Raw genomic sequence first — 17775 nt, 5'->3', positions numbered from 1 at the left:
CGAAGCTCCTTTGTGCTCGTTTTAAGTGGTATAGAATGGGGAGTCTCATCTAAAAGGTATCCTTGCTTTTAACCTGTCTGCAGTCGCTGTTTACTCTGTAGAGACAGATGGTGCTGGCAGAAGGGAAAAAAACAGGATTCAACTGGAGGTCTAATGGTGCGAAGTCCCGGCATTGTTGTTACACGTGGCCTTGTGCAAAGAGTGGCTGAGGAAAGTGAAGAGTGCTAAATAAGAGCCTCAGCTCAGCTGAAATGTTTTTATTCTGTGTGTTCTCCCGTAGGCACTGCGTGTAATTTACCTGCTCAGGTTTTATGGGTGAAAAAATGAAGATCACAACTGTTAACTTCTAGCAGTTAGATCCTCATTTGGGAAGAAAATTTCATTTCGGAGGTGGTGTGGGATTTCAAGGCAGATGGGATTGCGTTTTTGTGAGCATAAACCTTTAGTTGGTGAACCTTGGGGATAGGGGTGCCAGTCCTTTCACCTTGTGACCATATAAAAGCTCAACATCGTTAGTGTGAGCACTTGGAGATACCCTGCCAGGAGGCTCTAGGTTAAGCTGTGGCATTGTTAGTAACGAGAAAGCAAAACCAGACCTAAACCTGGCTCTGCTGGAGCCCTGCCAGGTGAGGCAGGAAGAGAGAAGCTGTAAGATGTGGTTGAAACGAGGGTAGTCCAGCGCTGGTTTCCGTGTCTCGCGTTGCAGCGTGGCTGTTGGCAGATAATCTGTGCCTGACTTTAAAACAACGGCTGTGTTTCTGACAGTGAAAAGTAACCCAGGTTTCCACGTGGACTTGACGGGAGCACTGGTTTTGATGCCTTGCTCCCCTCTTCATTAATCAGCTCCATAAAACGTTTGGAGCACCTACTATTTTACAGTAAGGACATAAACCTGATTTCTGCAGTGGCTTTCAAGATCCTGGTCAAAATAGCAGCGTTTATTCCTAACGCTTGCACGGCAGCACGGCTCTACTCTGGGAGCTCTACGGTGTCAACGTGGTGCCCGCAAATGGGTGTCAAACCAAAATGAGGAAGAGGGTTTGCACCACCCGTGGCATTTGCATCTGCTCAAGGTCAAAGCTGTTGCTTCATGGAAAGAAAGTCGATCGGAAAATGGCAGGTGAGCTCATCGCAAGGACGGTGCTTGATGGGAACGTGCTCGATTAGAAAACCCAAATAATTAGCACGGGCCAAGCAAGGGAGATGTTTACTGAGGGCCGGTGCCAGCTGGGGAGTTAAAGGCCGGTGGCATTGCCTTTGTCCCGGCGCTGCAGAGCTGCAACCGCAGCGGCAGTGGTGCTCGGTGGCCACGGTGGGTGGCCTGGTGCTGTCTGCTGTGACATTTCCAAACAACTGGTTTCTAAATCCTTCTTTAGGTGACGATTTCAGAAGCGTTGGGCAATAGGGGAGCTGGCGCAGGTTACCCAACCTGGACCCAGTTGACCTCCCGCTGGAAATTCTGTGTTTGCACAAGGGTAGAGGGGAGGAAGCCCCGGCCGGGCACCAGGACGGGCGGCGGCGGGAGGATGCTGTGGTTTGTGCCCCTCCGGGGCGCGGGGTGCCCGCAGCGGGGCTCGGCTGTGCCCGGGGCCGCGTCCCGGTGCTGTCGGCGGAGGAGCGGGACCGACCGGGGCATCCTCGGCTGCATCCCGCGGCTGCGCTGCGAGGTAAGGCGGGGCCGCGCAGCCCGCGGCCGGAGCGGGGAATAAAATACTCATATATCAAAAAATCAAACCAAAACAAAAAAACCCGAACACCCCAAAGAACGGTGTACTGGGCGGGGGAGGGGTGGGCGGGCAGGATGCGACTGCCCAGGGGGGAAACCTCCTCTTCCCCGGGGCGGAGCGGGGCCTCCTTCCCTCCCTCCCTCCTTCCTTCCATCCCTCCCTCCCTCCTTCCTTCCTTCCCTCCCTCCTTCCTTCGCTGCCGCCGCCGGAGCGGAACCGAAAGCGAAGGCGGCGCCGGGCGGCCGCGCTCCGGCCCCGGGGGCTGCGGGGTTCGCTCCCTTCTGCCGGCGGAGCGGCGCGTCCCGCCAGGTCGGTGGCTGCGGGGGCGGGCGGGGAGGCCGGGCGGGCCCGGCCGGGGGATGCGCCCGCGGCTGCAGAGACAAAGCGGCGCCCGGCGGGACCCGCGCCGGCGGCGGGCGTGGGCGGCGGGGCCGGGGATGCCCTCCGAGCAGAAAACGGCGTCGCCGCCAAACGCGGCTTTCCCGCGGGGCTCGCGGCCGGCCTCTGCAGGGATTTTGGCCGTGGGGGATCGGGGCTGTCGTTTCCCCATCCCGCTTCGGGGAGCTGCGCTGCGGCTGCCCGGGCCCGGCTGCCATCCCGCTCCCTCCCGCTCGCTTCGGCCGCCCACCGGCCCCGACGTGCGCCGGTGGTACCCGCTGGGCCGGCAGCGTCCCAGGCTCGGGGGTGGGACAGGGCGGTGGCCGAGCCCACGACGCCGGCCGTCCCGCAGAGCCCATGGGGGTCCTGCCCGGGGAGGGCTCGGAGCAGGGGGGATTGCGGGGAGTCAGGCTGTGGGTGGGCAAAAGGAGGGATTTTTAAGGTCGAGGGGCAAGCGAGAGACCAGGAGAAGATGGAGAGGATGGAGTTGGTGGAGCAACTGGGTACAGGTGAAAGGTCTCAGCGGGAGAAGCCACAGGTTGAGTTGCTGCGAGTGATGGAGCGCGGTTAGGAGGTGGGACGCAGCCCTGTGACTGTGTGTGCGGAGCATTGGGAGCACGGACAGTAAAGACCAAAAGGAGCGGTGTGATGACCGTAGGAAGCTGGTGGGATGGAGCTGTGGGCTGACTGTGCGGCTGTGAGATGCTGCGGGATTAGAAACCACCCCTGGGGACAGGACCAGGTTGTCCTCAGGGTCAGGGAGATGTGGTGGCTGGGTAGCTGGAGCTGACGTTGTGGCCCTCGACCAGAGAGGCAGCCCCTCTCCTGGGGGAAGGAGCCCATCCGTCTCCTGGTTCCTCTCTGTGAGCACTTCGTTTTGGGAAAAAGAGCCAACAAAACCCACCTGAGAGCGCTGCGAGTGCTGCCTGATTGACCAGTGCCGTTTCAGGGAAGGCAGCTGTTATCAGATTGGGGCAGTAATTTGGAGGAGGCTTTGCTTTTAGCTCAGCCCTAATGTCTTTTAAATGGCGTTCACAAAGTGCGGAGCCATTCTTGTGTCCACTCCCGTGGGCATCGCGGGCTGGAGCTGCTGTTTCCAGGAGAGTTACGAGCTGCTTGGCAGCGCTGGACGAGGCGATGGTGCTCTGAGCTCATCCCAGCCCGTGCTCAATGCCATGTCTGGAGCTTACATTCTTATTCTGAGATGTTCATTATATGTTACTTAAGCAGCATTAAGCGATATCATCAAGATTATAAAAAAATCTTGTTAAAGATGCTTTTGGATTCCTATTGAAACCTGCCACTGGGTTTGGCGCCATTACACTGCTACCAGCCTGGCTTCGTGTTTTTTCCTCAATTTTCTCCACCCTGTTGGATGGGCTGGGCAGCGCAGGAGGCTCTTTCTTTCACCTCAGGGGCAATGTAAAGCTTCACTGCTTGGGCACAGGGACCCGGCGTAGATGGGGGTTGGGTGCCTCTTTCCAGTATCTCTTTATTTTGGGTGTCCTCTGACTTCTAGAGAAGCTGCTGAGAGATTTTTTCCATTAAAAGTCAGGCAGGGATGCATATGGTCTTTGTATACTACAGTGACTAATATATTTCTGGCAAGGTCTGCACTTGCCCGTAGGAAGGGAAACTGTGATCGATGCCCCCGTTGTTGCAGATGACACCGCTCTTGGCACTGCCACTTCCACCGCTGACAGTGACCGGACAAAGCAAAATAGCCACTGGACTCTGCCCAGGGAGAGCTGATACCTGCCCCACGCGCTGGCCCCAGTTAACTTCTAACCGTAAGCCTTTGGTGGTGCCAGGGGGAGGATCTTCTGCAAGTAAAATCAGCCTTGATTTAGGTGGTTTGTGTTCAATTTTGTTATGAACAGCTTTTTTTGCAGTGTGTGAGCTGACCCCCATGGGAGGATGGATGGAAGTGTCGCTGCCGGAGCTGCCACCGAGTCTGACTCCCTCGGGATGCTCCGACCCTGGCACCGTGTCTGGCCTTGTTGGGGGGAAGTGTGTGGCAGGGGGAAGGCGAGAGCGTGGCAGCTGGCGGGAGCCGGGGGCACCATCCCATTGCCCACCCTGCACCGGCGTAGAGAAACAGCTCCAGGGAGGGAAGGAGAGGCCGATGTGTCCGTACGCTCAGATTTAAATCTGTGCAGCCAGTGCTGGCTGCAAGGTGTTGTCCTCCATGTCCCCCGAAATCGGTCGGCGAGTTCCCATCTGGAGGTGGCTGCATCCCTGCAGGGACCACACGCTCATGGTGGAGCTGGGGCGGCAGGAGGGGGCTGTAAAAATCACTTCACCCTCGCGGGGGCCGTTTTCGCTCCCATTCATTTCCGCTAAGCCACGTGGACGCCGAGCAGGAGGGAGAGCCGCTGCCAAGGTTTCACAGACCTCTTTTCATGTTAATATCCCTCTCCTTGCTGAATTAGACGCGGGACTGATTGCTTCGATAATCCTGCCGCAGCCGCTAAGGGTTATACATGGATTGCAGCCAAAAGCCGTGCCGATAAATCATTCCTATACACCAGGCTGTTATATTTCCTGAGGATTTTGTGGGCATGTGCTGCCCGCTTTTACATAAGGATCTGCTGGAGTTCACACCAGAATGTGCGGCTTTTCCCTGGGCAAGAAACTGGGTGGGTTGGTGAAGCCAGAGCCCCCGGGCTCTATTTCCCCACTTTGGGTTTATTCCCCCATTTCAGCTGTTTTAGTTTTCCCTCTGGCTGGGAGTATGGCTATCCTCCTCCTCCTCCTCAGCCTCCCCCTGTGCTCATTAAGGAGAACCAGCTGCATTATCATTAGCAGTTGTCCCACGTCCCATGTGGCTGCAATCAACAGCGGGATCCCACTGTGGAGTGTCTCTTGGGGGAGGTATCATCTCAAAGGGCAATTTCGGCAAACCCCCCGTGCTCAGCCCCTTTGCACACAGGCAAAGGGAAAATCCCTCCGATTTTCCCCTCTAGCCGACGTTACGATGGTGCTTGGATGACTTTTGCCCTGTTTACAGAGCCCGGGGAAGCCTGCTTGAATTAATCAGCCTTGATATGTTTATCCTGGTCAAGCCAATTAACTCCCGCCGGCCAGGGCACGCTTGGCTCTCGTGTGGTGGAGACTTCACAACTCAATTTCGCTCTAGCCCGGCAAAGTTTAGCACAAACCCTTGGAAATTAAGGTGCAGGCGATGCTCCGGGGGCACGACGGGACGCTCAGCCGAGCTGTGTCACTGCTGGGACCGGTGCTGCAGCCGGTGATGCTCCTGGAGTGGCATCATCCCAGGGCCACCCCGATGAGCTGCCTTTTTTGGTGCGGCCGCAGCTCATGGTGAGGGTAGAGGTCATAGTGTTTGGGATCAGCTCCGGCTTCGGGGGAACGGCTATTTATACGTGCCCACTGGCAGGGTGCCTGAAGCATGCCAGGCAAATGGCAACCAGCCTTGAGATGCAGCCCTGGGGCTTCGGGATGAATTGGGGGGGTTATGGGGAGGCTGCCTGTTTATTTTAATCCATTTTGGAAGCGCATTAAAAACACGCTGCCGTGGCCGCCAGCAGCGCCGGAGGGGAACTTGGCAGCCGCGATGCCCGAGACGCGGAGCCCCGGCTTGGCTGGCGGCTCCCGGTTCTTTTGCCCAGCAGAGCCGCAGCCGGGAGCGGATTCAGCCCCGCGAAACGCGGCGTTTCTGAAATAGTTTGTCCTCGTTGCTGTTCGTCGGCTTATTTATAGCCTCCCCATCCCCTGCGTTTCCCTGTGCCTCGAAGCAGCGCGCGGCACCGGCTCGGCTTTAGCTCCGGGCCGATCCCGCTCGGGCGTAAAAAGCTCCGGTTTATAGATTTGTGTTGAAAACAGCAATTAGGCCACCGTGCGGCCTCGAGGAAGGGGGCGACGGTTTGATTTCTGTACTTGACCCGTCATTTCTGCTGGGCTGATTCAGAGCGGTTGTGCTGTGGGCGCATCACGGAAACTTCAATGGAGATGAGCGGAGCTAATTTTAACCGGCCGCCTCGCCGAGGTGTGGGAACCGGGCAGAAAAACGCCTCGAACCTTGTTCCCGCTTCTGGGCTGCTTGTTTTGGGATATTTTTTTTTTTTTCACTTGCTTCTGTGGCGACTCATTAACCTGGAAATTAAAAGCAGCACTGGCATCGCAGCAGGGAAGAGCGATGGTTTACAACCAAACACCCATCGAGCTGCCCCGGCTGCTGCGGGGCACCTGGCACGTGTGAATTGCATCGTTTTCTCTCCTTTTTTAATTATGATTTAATTATATATGTGTATATATATATTAAAATCTTTGTTGCTAACAAAATTGTTTTTTCCTTTATCCCAAGGTTCAGGAACCTGATTTTTGCACAGAAGGCCGCAGGGAACCCGGGGTGAAGGAGAGAAATCGCTGGCAATGACGGGCTGCGGGAGGAGACAGTGAGCCGAGGGGGGGCTGATCCTGCACCCCGTGCTCGGTAAGCGGGTCCCTGTACCCCTGAACTGCTTCATTCCGGGGGTGTTTGGCAGAGCTGTGCCCGCTCCAACTGAGGGACCGAGCAGTAAAGCAAGGAATCAAGTGGTATTTTTGCTGGCATAGTGCAGGGCCTGATCCTGCCCCTGGAAAATACCCCGTTTGGAGTATTTCGGTAGTGGAGATGATGGGGTGGTTATTCCCTGGAGGTGTTTAAACACAGCGGGTGGAAGGAGCAGCCTCAGAGCTGAGACCAGACCCTGCCTGTGGTCTGCCCTGTGGCAGGATGGGTGCCCGGCCCCGGTGCCATCCTGCGCCACTGCCCTTGGCTTTGCCATCCCCCATGGGATGAATAAATGAATCAGTAGCGTAAGGACCGGCGGGAGGAAATCCCACTTTCTAGGGGAGCCCGGCTGAGCCGCCCTGTGTTTGCAGGCACGCCTCCCCGTCGCAGCGCGGGCGCAATGAGGCCGTTGGTCGCACCATGCCATCATGCGTCCCCAGCAGCTCGCCCGCCCCGCGGCCCCTCTGCCGTGACGGAGGCTGCGGCCACCGAGCACCCGGGGCGCCACGGGACCCGCCACCGCTGAGCCCCCGACACCCCGGCATGGCCTCACTCATCGTGGTGACTGAGTACGACGCGACGGGGAGTGCAAGTGAGGAGGAGGAGGAGATGAACGTGTCCAGCAGCGAGGGTTTTGCGGACAGCCGGGAGCCGAGGGCGAAGCTGCACCTCTCCGGCCGAAAGCTCTCCCTGCAGGAGCGGTCGCAGCCTGCCCACTCACCCGGGACCGGCAATGGCACCAACGAACGCTTCATCTACCCATCCCTCCCTTACTCTCCGGTGACGTCCCCGCACTCCTCCCCACGGCTGCCGCGGCGGCCGACGGTGGAGTCGAACCGTGTGTCCATCACGGGACTCCAGGTGAGCGGGAATCATTGCTACTCCTGCGCTTCTCCTGCCCCCATCCGTGTAGTTTCCACTCCCATGGCATTGCTTCTCACTTGTTTTTTTTGGGATAAAACCCCGTGGCACGTCCACAGATGCGTGGCGGGAGGCGGTGAGATGTCCTGGTCCGTCCTTGTCCATGGGGACAGCCCTCGGGGAGGTGGGACCCAGCAAATCGCCGCGTTTCGTGCCTTTTGTAGATGCCGCCAGCTCTCACGGCTGCGTTTCGGGGGAGCCGGTGGCGTGCCGCGATTTTCTTTTTGTCTTCCTTAAAAACACAGAAAAAAAGAGATCCGCTGAGATGTAAAGAGAAAACGACCCTGCCTGCCCCCAGCCTGCCAGCGCTGGTGGAAAACAGGCAGCGAGCGGCTGCTTTACCCATAGGAAATGAAAACACCCGGCGCGGGGTCGCCGGTGTTAAAGCCCCCGGGGGCTCTGCCGGCTGCCGATTCCCACCGCCGCCCGCCTGTCGTGCGCTCCCGTTCCACGTGAGCGGACAATATTGCCTGCCCGGCCGTTAACGTTCGCAATTAGCCGTCTATAAACAACGCCGGCGCGTGGCGGGCGGTTGGCGTTCGTGGTGCGTGGGTGAAAGCTGCCCAGCCCCGAGCGGGCACCCGGGCAGAGCAGAACAGGGTGGGAGTTGGCAGAGAAAGTTTTGCTGGAGGTTTCAAAGGAGGAGAGCAAATGGGAACGGTTTCGTGGCTCGTGTCGGACCCCCCTCTCTCTCCCCGCAGGACTGTGTGCAGCTCAACCAGTACAAGCTGAAGGACGAGATCGGGAAGGTGAATATTGGCCGGGTTTGGGGCGGGATGGGGGGATTCGGGGCGGGAGGGCGCTGGGCTCACTTTTGCCATGGAGCCAGTGAGATGGCAATGTCAGCCGCTCACCATGGCAACTCAGCCGGCTCCTCGCAGCAACGCCGCTCTCTTCTGGATGGTGCCGATTGGATTGTATATATATATTTTAATTATTACTACTTTTCCCCATTCCCCCTCCCTCCCACGAAATGGGGCATTTGAAGCTTGCTGGCAGTGTGATGCCAGCCCACGCGTCCCACCACCCCCAGCATCGCCCACCACCTCCGTCATCCCGACGGGGTGAGGTTTGTGGAGGAGCCTGGAGCCCAGTTTGGTGCTGGGGGGTTTGTCTGGACTGTCCCTAATTGGTCCCCATGGCTGTGTCCCTCTCTAGGGCTCCTACGGAGTGGTGAAGCTGGCTTACAACGAGGATGATAACACCTACTATGTGAGTAGCGCACGTCACCAGAGCCCGCAGCGGGGCGAGTGGGATGGAGGATGGAGACGGATCCCCTCTGCTGACTCCTTGCCCAGCTCCATCCCACCGGCCCCGTTTTATCCTTGATTTGCCCCGAATCCCATATTTTTTCCCATTTTGCAGGCAATGAAGGTTCTCTCCAAAAAGAAGCTGATGAGACAGGCGGGCTTCCCCCGTAAGTGGTGAAAAAGCTTTAGGGTGAGAGATGATCTGGGGACCCCGAGGGGCTCATTCCCAACGGGACACCCTGTCTTTGCCTTTCCCACAGGCCGCCCACCGCCCCGCGGGGCCAAAGCTGCCTCCGAGGGCTGCGTGCAGCCCAAAGGGCCCATCGAACAGGTCTACCAGGAGATCGCCATCCTGAAGAAGCTGGACCACCCCAACGTGGTGAAGCTGGTGGAGGTAAGAGCCAGCCAACCCCTTCCCAAGACCCACCTCGAGCGTGAAAGAGCCTGGATGCTGCGGAGATGGGCTACACATGGGCTTGGGAGGAGGGGAGTGACCACAGAGGGACTGGGATGGCTGTGGCAGGTCCTGCCTACTGGAGACTCGTTTTTTCCACGGTTTAAAAGGCTTTTTATTCCCACTTCCTAAAAGAAGATTTTTTTTTTTTCTTTCCTGCCCAGAAAGGGAAATGCAGAAAAAATGTTGCTTCCTTGGAGGAAACAAGTGCTCAGATGGGTTTCGGGGTGGAACTGGTGTTTCTGCAGGTTCTGCGGTGCAGTCGCCCAGCCTTCCGCCCACTGACTGCATGAAACGGTCCAAAATTCAAGAATTAAAGATGTGCAGGCTGGAGTTTATTTAGCTTATGAGTCAGATGATGCTTCTTATGTGTTTTAAATATTTACTTCCTTGAAGTACAGCTATATCTCTGTCCCCTTTTTCTCCCCCCACCCCTCGTGGGTAGAAGCTGGGAGATGAGCAGACCACGCTAACGGTGCAGATGGTGCAGAACTGAGATGGCCGCCAACTAAAGAATCACAGTGTTTCATTTGCAAGGGTTTTTTGGCGTTGTTTAATTTCCTTTCCGCTTCTTTCGGCAGGTCCTGGATGACCCCAGCGAGGACCACCTGTATATGGGTAACTGCCCGCTGCCCTGCGGTGCTCGCGGAGTGTCAGAGATGTTGGGGTTTGCCAGGGAAAAGGGTTCCCTCCACGTTTTGGGGTGGCTCTGTGCAGGGTTGGGTCTCTCCTCCGGAGCGGGTATGGCCTGGATGTGCTGGAGGTGCGAATCCCCTCCAATGGTTGGAGCAAAGGGAACCCAGTCTGGGTTTGGAAGGGAGACGGGAGTGATTTACATGCTTTGCCACGGGTACCAGCATTTATGTTCTCAGCTTCAAAGCCAGAAAGTAGCTTTGTTTCTTTGGCTTCGAGAACAAGGCACATGTTAATGATCCAGGGTACAAACGAGCTCCTTCCCAACCTGTCTTGCAGACTGCATGGTTTGCCTGATGTAAACACACAGACTTTTGGAGGAGGCATTTCTTCTCCATCCTTTATGTTCAGCCTGTACTAGAGGAGGAGCGGGCGATGCCTTCATGGCCGAGCGCAGAGGTTGGCTCGGGGTGTGGGCTCAGCCCCGGTTTTGCAGGCAAACCGAGGGGTTTTTGTGTCCATGTGGAGGGCACCTCATGATGCTGAAGCTGCAGCACTGAGAAGGTAGTTGGCAGCATCTGTTTAATTAAAAATGGAAGCAACCAAAACGCCATGTGCCTTCCATAAGATGGCATCTCCTTTTTATTAAAAACCCATTTTTAGAATTTTTGTCATTAAAATAATCGCTTTTGTGCTGAGACTGTGCTCGCAGGAGTTCTAACCTGTAAGTGATCCATAATCACCTTCTCTTCTGTGTTTCAGTGTTTGAGCTGGTGAAGCAAGGGTGAGTATTGGACTCCAGATTTAAACCTACTAAAGCATGAACGTGAGATGGGTTCGTGGGTGGCACAGCTCGGCCACCCGAGACGGGCGCGGGACGCAGAGGCGATGGGAAGGTTCATGGTGGGTCCCCTACGGGTTTGGGTATCACCTGCCCAGCTCAGTTACAGTTATGTGCACCCTATGTGCCTGTGTTTGGGGCCATGTGCTGTCTCCAGCCAGCAGCGAAGCCTCCAGGATCTGTTTCAGTGCATCCGGATGGGGAACAAGCTCCATTCTCTGTTGCCTTTGCAGCCCCGTGATGGAAATCCCAACCTTGAAACCTCTCAGCGAGGACCAGGCTCGGTTCTACTTCCAGGATCTGATCAAGGGCATCGAATACTGTGAGTGTCTGTGCAGAAAGGATGGGATTTCTTGTTTTTATTTTTTCCTAAACGCCTGGAGCTGGACTTTCTGCTGACGTACGGTGCTGTTTCTGGTGGCTCGTGTTCCTGCACAGGGGTTTTTGAAGCTGGGGCTGGTCGTGGTGTCAGCAGAAAGGCTTACAGCCTTGCAGGGGCTTCATGGCTCCTGTGCTGCTGCTGAATCGCTTGCTTTCCCTTCGGCTGCAGTGCACTATCAGAAGATAATCCACCGGGATATCAAACCTTCCAACCTGCTCGTGGGGGAAGACGGGCACGTCAAGATCGCCGACTTCGGAGTGAGCAACGAGTTCAAGGGAGCCGATGCCCTCTTAACCAACACAGTGGGCACCCCTGCCTTCATGGCCCCGGAGACACTCTCGGAAACCAGGAAAATCTTTTCCGGAAAGGTATTTAATAGCTATTTGAGGGTTTTGGGGCTAATCTTCCTTGTGCATGCTGTCTGTTGCAGATCTAACTACGCTTTCTTTGCTCTGCAGGCTTTGGATGTCTGGGCCATGGGGATCACGCTGTACTGCTTCGTGTTTGGGCAGGTAACAAGGTTGATTTTCAGTGCTGTCAGTGGTCCAGTGGGGTTTGGTGTGTGTCTCCCACGTGCCAGATACGCAGTGAGATTTACACCCTGCATCCCTGTTCAAGCAGTCGGGTATTGCTAAGGGAAGACGGGGATGTGTGGGTGGAAAGGAGAAACCTCTGCCTGTCCACAGGATGAGTGCAGCCAAAAGGGCCATGTTTCTCTCTGTTCCCGGGGAAAAAATTCTGTGCCTGGCCAGATTTTTTAGGGAAAGAGCTGTTGGTAGTAACTTGGTCAGTTTTAGTCAAACATTATTTTCATTGCGTTTAAAAGAAGACATTGATAGAATAGGAAATCTGATATTTCCCTATAACTGGCTCCTTGATTTCCTTCAAACCCTAGGAGATCCCGTAGTGGATGCCCCACTGACGCTTCTTAACAGAGGTTGTTGCTTTTCTCATTGCTCTTTTTCTTCGTGGTAGTGCCCTTTCATGGATGAAAGGATCCTGAGTTTACACAACAAAATCAAGACCCAAACATTGGAGTTTCCAGACCAGTAAGTACTCAAAAAACCTCAACTCATTTGAGCCCTTTCTCAGGTACTACCGGGCTGGGGCTGGTCCTGCTCTGCTGCGGTTTTGCAAAACTCAGACTCTGAGCCCTTTTGTTGGCCCTCGGCCCTGGAAAACTTTGCATTAAACATGAAGGCAACATCTCTTGGTTTGCAGTTGCTGAAGAAGGAGCGATTGAAGTTGCAGAGGTGTTTGAGGGAATGGCTTAACCTTTGCAGTTTCTGCCTGTTGGGTTTTAGCCTGGGTGGAGTTGCTGTTGGGCTCTCCCAGCCCCGTGCATGCGGGATCACACTTCGGGTGGCCAAAAAAGGGGATATTTTGCCTCCCTGGAGGGTTTGGAAAGGAAGGAATTCGTGGCACCTAGGTGCACAAGTATGTGGAGCTGCATCCCTGCCAGGGCTGGAGTCCAGCAGGGATGCTGGATTCCCTAATCTGCCTGGGAAGGCCCATGGCAGCTGGCACTGGGGTGAAGAAGGGAGGCAGCATCCATCCCCTTCCCCATCTCATCTCTCTCCTCTCCTTTCCCCAGACCAGAAGTTACAGACTTCTTGAAGGATTTGATTACACGGATGCTGGATAAAAATCCTGAATCTAGGATTTCGGTCCCAGAAATCAAGGTACTGACCCACCCCGCTGGTGTTGGCTGCGGCTTCACTTCTGTTGGGTTCTCCTTGCTTGGCTTTTTTTTGGGAGTCAGGTTGATCGCGCCAGGCTAGGTCCTCCCCCTGTGCCCAGGGCCCCTGGGCAGGTAAGTCCCAGCTCCTTCCCCTGCTCGGGGACCTGCTCAGCTTTGGGACCTTTGGTGCCTACAGAAGTCACAGGCAAAAGGAAATCCCCTGAGTACAGTATTTCCTCTGCTACCAGGAAAGTACTGTGCAACAGCCTTTCGCAGGAGATTTCTGGTCCTCCGCCCCTGCAGGAGCCTGGAAGGGGCGAGAAGCTGAGAAAATGGAGACTAAGGTAGGGGGAAAGGATTGCGGGGGAATTGCTGAACCATTTTGTGCTCCTCCTGCAGCCGCCCAAGTCACCAGGTGTGTGGGCAAGGAGAAAAAGGGGTTTCTGCCTTCTGTCATGGATTAATCCAGGTCCAAGACTAGGGCTCGGCGGGTCTCCCCATCGCTACCGCTCATACGTGTGGTCTGGAATAAATCACTCCTGCCTCTTGGCGCTGTCTCATCCGTAAGATGACAGTGAAAACAGGTCTCCTTCCAGAAGACCCACTGAGATGCCCAGTGCCGTAGGTCACCAAGGTTATTGCTCGGTTGCGTAGATGGGGCCAACGCTGGCTCCGGATGAGCCGCACCGCAGCATTTTGTGCTCCAGGCTGAGTCGTTCCCGGTGGTGCTGGGGTGAGCTGGCATGTCTCTCCTCTGCTCCCTGGTATTTCAGGAGCACGTAGGGGCCGTAGCTTGGGCGAGGAGATGCGTTTGCCAGGGTTGTGTTGTTTGAGTTACGAAAAAGAGGAAATCGTTCCTGACAGGCTGTGTTATTAATTGAAGTTGCACCCTTGGGTCACGAAGAACGGAGCGGAGGTGCTGCCCACGGAGGATGAGAACTGCACCCTCGTCGAGGTGACGGAGGAGGAGGTGGAGAATTCGGTCAAGCACATCCCCAGCCTGGCTACCGTGGTGAGTAGGAGGGAGGTGATGGTCTGTGGACGCACACCAGGGTCCACGCTGCCTCCCGGGGTGATTCCAAGCAGCTGAGGTTGCTGCTGAAGGGGAAAAGCATTGGGCAGGATTAGAGCAAAGACCTTCCCTCTCGCAGAAATGAGCACCACGAGATGCGGTCTGTGCATCTAGCTGGAGGTGACCGTACACCGCAGCGCGGGGGAATGTTTCAGAGCGGTCCCAAAGGGACCTGTCAACCTGTCAGCAGGTGGCCGGTCTCCACGCTTGAGCTGGCTACTATTTGCTCAGGGCAAAAGAGCAGCTGGTTCAGGACCTGCCTGTCGCTGGGTATGGGTGTTTTGGCCAGGCCTGAGGAGCTCCTGCCCTGCTCTGCCCATCCATCCGTAGGGGCTGTGGGAGCTTCCCGGGATGGAGATTTTATCTGGGCCACGGTGTGCGCCAGCCCCCACCCGTAGCTATTCTTGGTGAATTCATCTCATCTCCTCAAGCTTATATTTTTATTCTCTGCGACCCACCGTGGTGGTGAGAAGCACGGTGTAACCCTGCCCTGTGTGGAAAGTGAAATCCTTTGGGGTTTGGAACCTCATGATTTCTTTGGGTTCCTGCTGGCCCTTACGCTAGAAGAAACGGTGAGCGACCGTTCGCAGTTCCCTGGCATGGCATCATCTGCTCATAGACACCCAGGCTGTGATTTTTTGAAGTACAGGTCTCCCTTTGAAGCCCCTTTTCTATCTCATGGCTGTGCCCACAACCAGCTCCATTTCTGGAGCTCTCTCCTGCTTCAGTACCCTACAGAAGGCTCTTCGACCACAGATCCGTTAATGCAAACGTGCATTGCGCTGCTCAAGCTGAAAAAGCAGGTCTTGCTCTAAAGAGATCACCATTGATGAGGGGTTTTCCCCCCTTTCTCCTGTTCGGAGGTGACTTGCTGCAATGCAGCGGAGGATGGCTCAGTGCTCCCAGCCCCGTTGAAAATCCAGGTGCGTTTAGCACAGCTCAGGGAAAAACGGGCTTTTACCGTGACTCTTGCCTCTTAAATAACGCACCGCCTCCAGGCAGATCTTGTATTTTCCCATTTGCATTTGTTCTTCAAAATTCCCCTCTGGTGCCTGATCTTTGTGCATTCAGCTGCCGGCGTTAACGCTCGAGCGCGAGATTCACGTGGCTTCGACTCTCATAAAGTGCCTTTCCCCGTGGACCGTGCTGCCATGCGCGTGTCAGACGGGCAAGGGCTCGGTGCACTGGGGTGAGCAGATAAACGAGGCAGAGGGGAACGAGAAGCCATGTCAAATGAAGGCAGGGGCTCCCAGAGCGGAACGCACATGCTGAGGCAGGGTCCGGTGCTGCTCGCGTTGTTCTCTGCTCCCACCAGCAAAATAAGTTGGGGGATGCCTGGGAAAACCCCCGACACTTGCTCTGTTCCTATCAGTCTCCGATTGCAGCTGGTGCTGGGTAACTTGGTGTTTTGCAGCCAAAGCTAGACAAACAGCCAACTTTTCAGCTTGGTTTTGGTAAACATTAAGGCAAAATTGTGCCCGTTTCTTCCTTTCCCTCTCCTTTTCCAATGAATTCTTCTGCCAAGTAATTGCAGGGAACTGGGAATTTGCAGGTACTGGATACTGTAATCAGTAAAACCGACTTCTGGGGGTAGAAAATCTTCCCAGATTTGGCTTTGCTTTCCTTTCCAGCCTCTCACACCTAGTGTGGCTCTCATCTGCCTGTTCAGTTGTTGCACCGAGGGTTCCAGACGAGGATACAGCCCCTGTATTAAGCAGCTGGAGACCTGTAAACATGCTTCTTTCTGTTTTCTTTTTTTTTTTTTTAAAAAAGAGAACTTTGACTTGATTTTGCTAGTTTTCTTAATTACTTGGGCATGAGGGTTGGATGTTCTTGTTGCTCTTGAATGAAAGGAAAACATCCCTGACGCACTCCAATCTGGTCTTGCAGATTTTGGTTAAAACGATGATCCGGAAGCGATCCTTTGGGAACCCGTTCGAGGGGAGCAGGAGGGAGGAGCGGTCGTTGTCTGCCCCTGGGAACCTGCTGCCGTAAGTGTCATCTCCTCGCCTCGGCCTGAAAAGACATTTGCAGCTTGTCTTAATGCTCTGGAAATCCCTGCAAAGCACAGGAGAATTCAAGGAGTTGGGCTTTAAATCTTTCACATGGGGCCATGTCTGAGACATTCACACACTCCCTGTCTGACCTGTAACCACTTTGTGGGATGATTTTTGTGACATGACATATCTTGCCTCTCTGATGGGCTGAAAAGCATCTTTTTGTGGCACTTCCAGCCTGTTACAGGGGTGCTGGGGGGAGACGACACCTGCTCAGGGTCCCAAAGGCCCTGTGACGGGGAAGGGGCAGATGCTGGTGTCTCATTGTCTGCTTTGCTTTTTTCTGAGTCACTCAGCAACTGCTTTATTTCCTTTTAAAGCAGGAAACAAGGCAGTGAAGATAATCTGAAATGCAATGACTTGCCCAACGTGGGAGAGGAGGAACTTCTTTCGTGAACATCAACTTTAAGGTTCTGTTGGGCAAATTGGTCCGGGGGCACGTTATTAAAGTGTGCAGCTGAGGATGAGCAACATCATTAACAGAGCCTACACCAAACACAGCATGACACAGCGCTATTTCAGTATAATGCTGGATGTAGAGCTTACATAGCAGCATGTTATAAGACATCTGACAACTCGTCATAAACATTGAACATCTCCGATCGCTTGGACTGCTGACTTCTCGTGGGAAAGGTGCTGGCTGATAGCAGAGAGGTGAGCTATCGTGTCGAGCAGCAACAGTGCTTTGCAAAAAAAAAAAAAAAAAAAAAAGCAGTCAAACAAAAATGCATTTGGAACTGCTTTTACCTGGTTTTAATGCCAAATAATTTCCGGGGACTAACGCCAGCATCCCAGGGGTGTTGCATGCCCATCGCGTAGTCGGTGGGCACACGCAGAAGGGTGAAGCTTTTGCCAAGTGACATACCCAACTGTAAAACTACACGTGCCCACTTTGAGTCCACGACCTACCGGAAATGTTGTTGCATCTATTTCTCGTCGTTCTGGTTTGGTTTTAATTGACACCTTTTTAACTGCATGGGAACAAAGCAAAAACCCACCTTTTCAGCTTTTTACAGAATGCCTGCCTTTGTGAGCCAAGTCACATTAAACAGCATCTGTGGGACGTTCAGAGAGTGAGGTTAATTACCTCCTAAGGTAATTAACGCCTTTCCTAAGGTCTTGGTGTGACTAGGACTCGGTAAGTTGAGTATTCAGAGTATGAAAGGAAAAGGTATTTAAGGGCTTAAGTTCAGTCTGAACTATTTTTGCTGCAGACATATGAGTGAAAGGTGGTGTTTAGCTGAATGTTTTGAACAGCAGAGGAAGCACTAACAACAGTTTGTTTCTAAATCTTTTACTTGAGCTAGGTAGACATATTATTAAATATAAAATTCAGGGTAAAATCCTTCACTTCCATGTACATTACATGGTTTACTACAATTAAAAATATCGCAACTTATGCTATTTTTTAAGTATAGACTTAGGGCTTGCTTAGAATGTAAGATCTTAATGAAATACTTAGATTAGCTAGTAATTTTCAAAGAAACTTTTGTTTTCCAAACTCTTAATCTGGATTTTTGGGCCAATGCTATGTATTTTTTGCAAGTTCGTTACCAGTAATTTGTGAATGCCTGCGGATCAGAGGCTTGTTAGTAAATTAAGTGTATGCCTAATTCACGGATTGTTTCTTATGAAGAGCTCTTTCACCTTCAGTCAGATTACTCTGATTATTTTGTGGTGCTTGTAAAAAAAAAAAAAAAAAAAAAAAAATATCATCATCCATTGTGTGGTGGGAGAGATTCTGACATCCAGACTCACTTTCCCAAGTTCTCTGTGCTGGGACAAAGCTGGAGAACGGCACAGTGTGGGTGAGCTGGAGAAGAGTCAGGGCTTGCTTGGGGAAAGGGGTCAGGGTAAGTACAG

General features: G+C 54.1%; 1 protein-coding gene across 3 annotated transcripts; it reads left to right on the top strand.

The window, feature by feature from the left end:
* Positions 1–7041: 7041 nt before the first annotated feature.
* On the top strand, positions 7042–16343 carry CAMKK2 (calcium/calmodulin dependent protein kinase kinase 2). Of its 3 annotated transcripts, none has more exons than XM_086623680.1 (16): positions 7042–7482; positions 8244–8291; positions 8701–8754; positions 8908–8959; positions 9053–9186; positions 9828–9864; positions 10642–10663; positions 10954–11042; positions 11271–11470; positions 11561–11614; positions 12078–12151; positions 12697–12784; positions 13032–13127; positions 13667–13795; positions 15746–15846; positions 16236–16343. In XM_086623680.1, the coding sequence occupies exons 1-16, from the start codon at positions 7042–7044 to the stop codon at positions 16306–16308; spliced, it is 1692 nt and encodes a 563-aa protein (XP_086479806.1). In that variant the 3' UTR covers positions 16309–16343. The 3 variants fall into 3 exon arrangements, with proteins under 3 accessions (XP_086479806.1, XP_086479805.1, XP_086479807.1); XM_086623679.1 differs by having other exon boundaries at positions 16233–16343; XM_086623681.1 differs by lacking the exon at positions 13032–13127 and having other exon boundaries at positions 16233–16343.
* The last annotated feature ends 1432 nt before the right edge of the window (positions 16344–17775 follow it).

This window comes from Tauraco erythrolophus, chromosome 19, assembly GCF_009769465.1.
Source record: "Tauraco erythrolophus isolate bTauEry1 chromosome 19, bTauEry1.pri, whole genome shotgun sequence".
NCBI lineage: Eukaryota > Metazoa > Chordata > Aves > Musophagiformes > Musophagidae > Tauraco > Tauraco erythrolophus.
The sequence above is the reverse complement of the archived record's forward strand: the minus strand, read 5'-3'. Positions and strand labels throughout refer to the sequence as shown.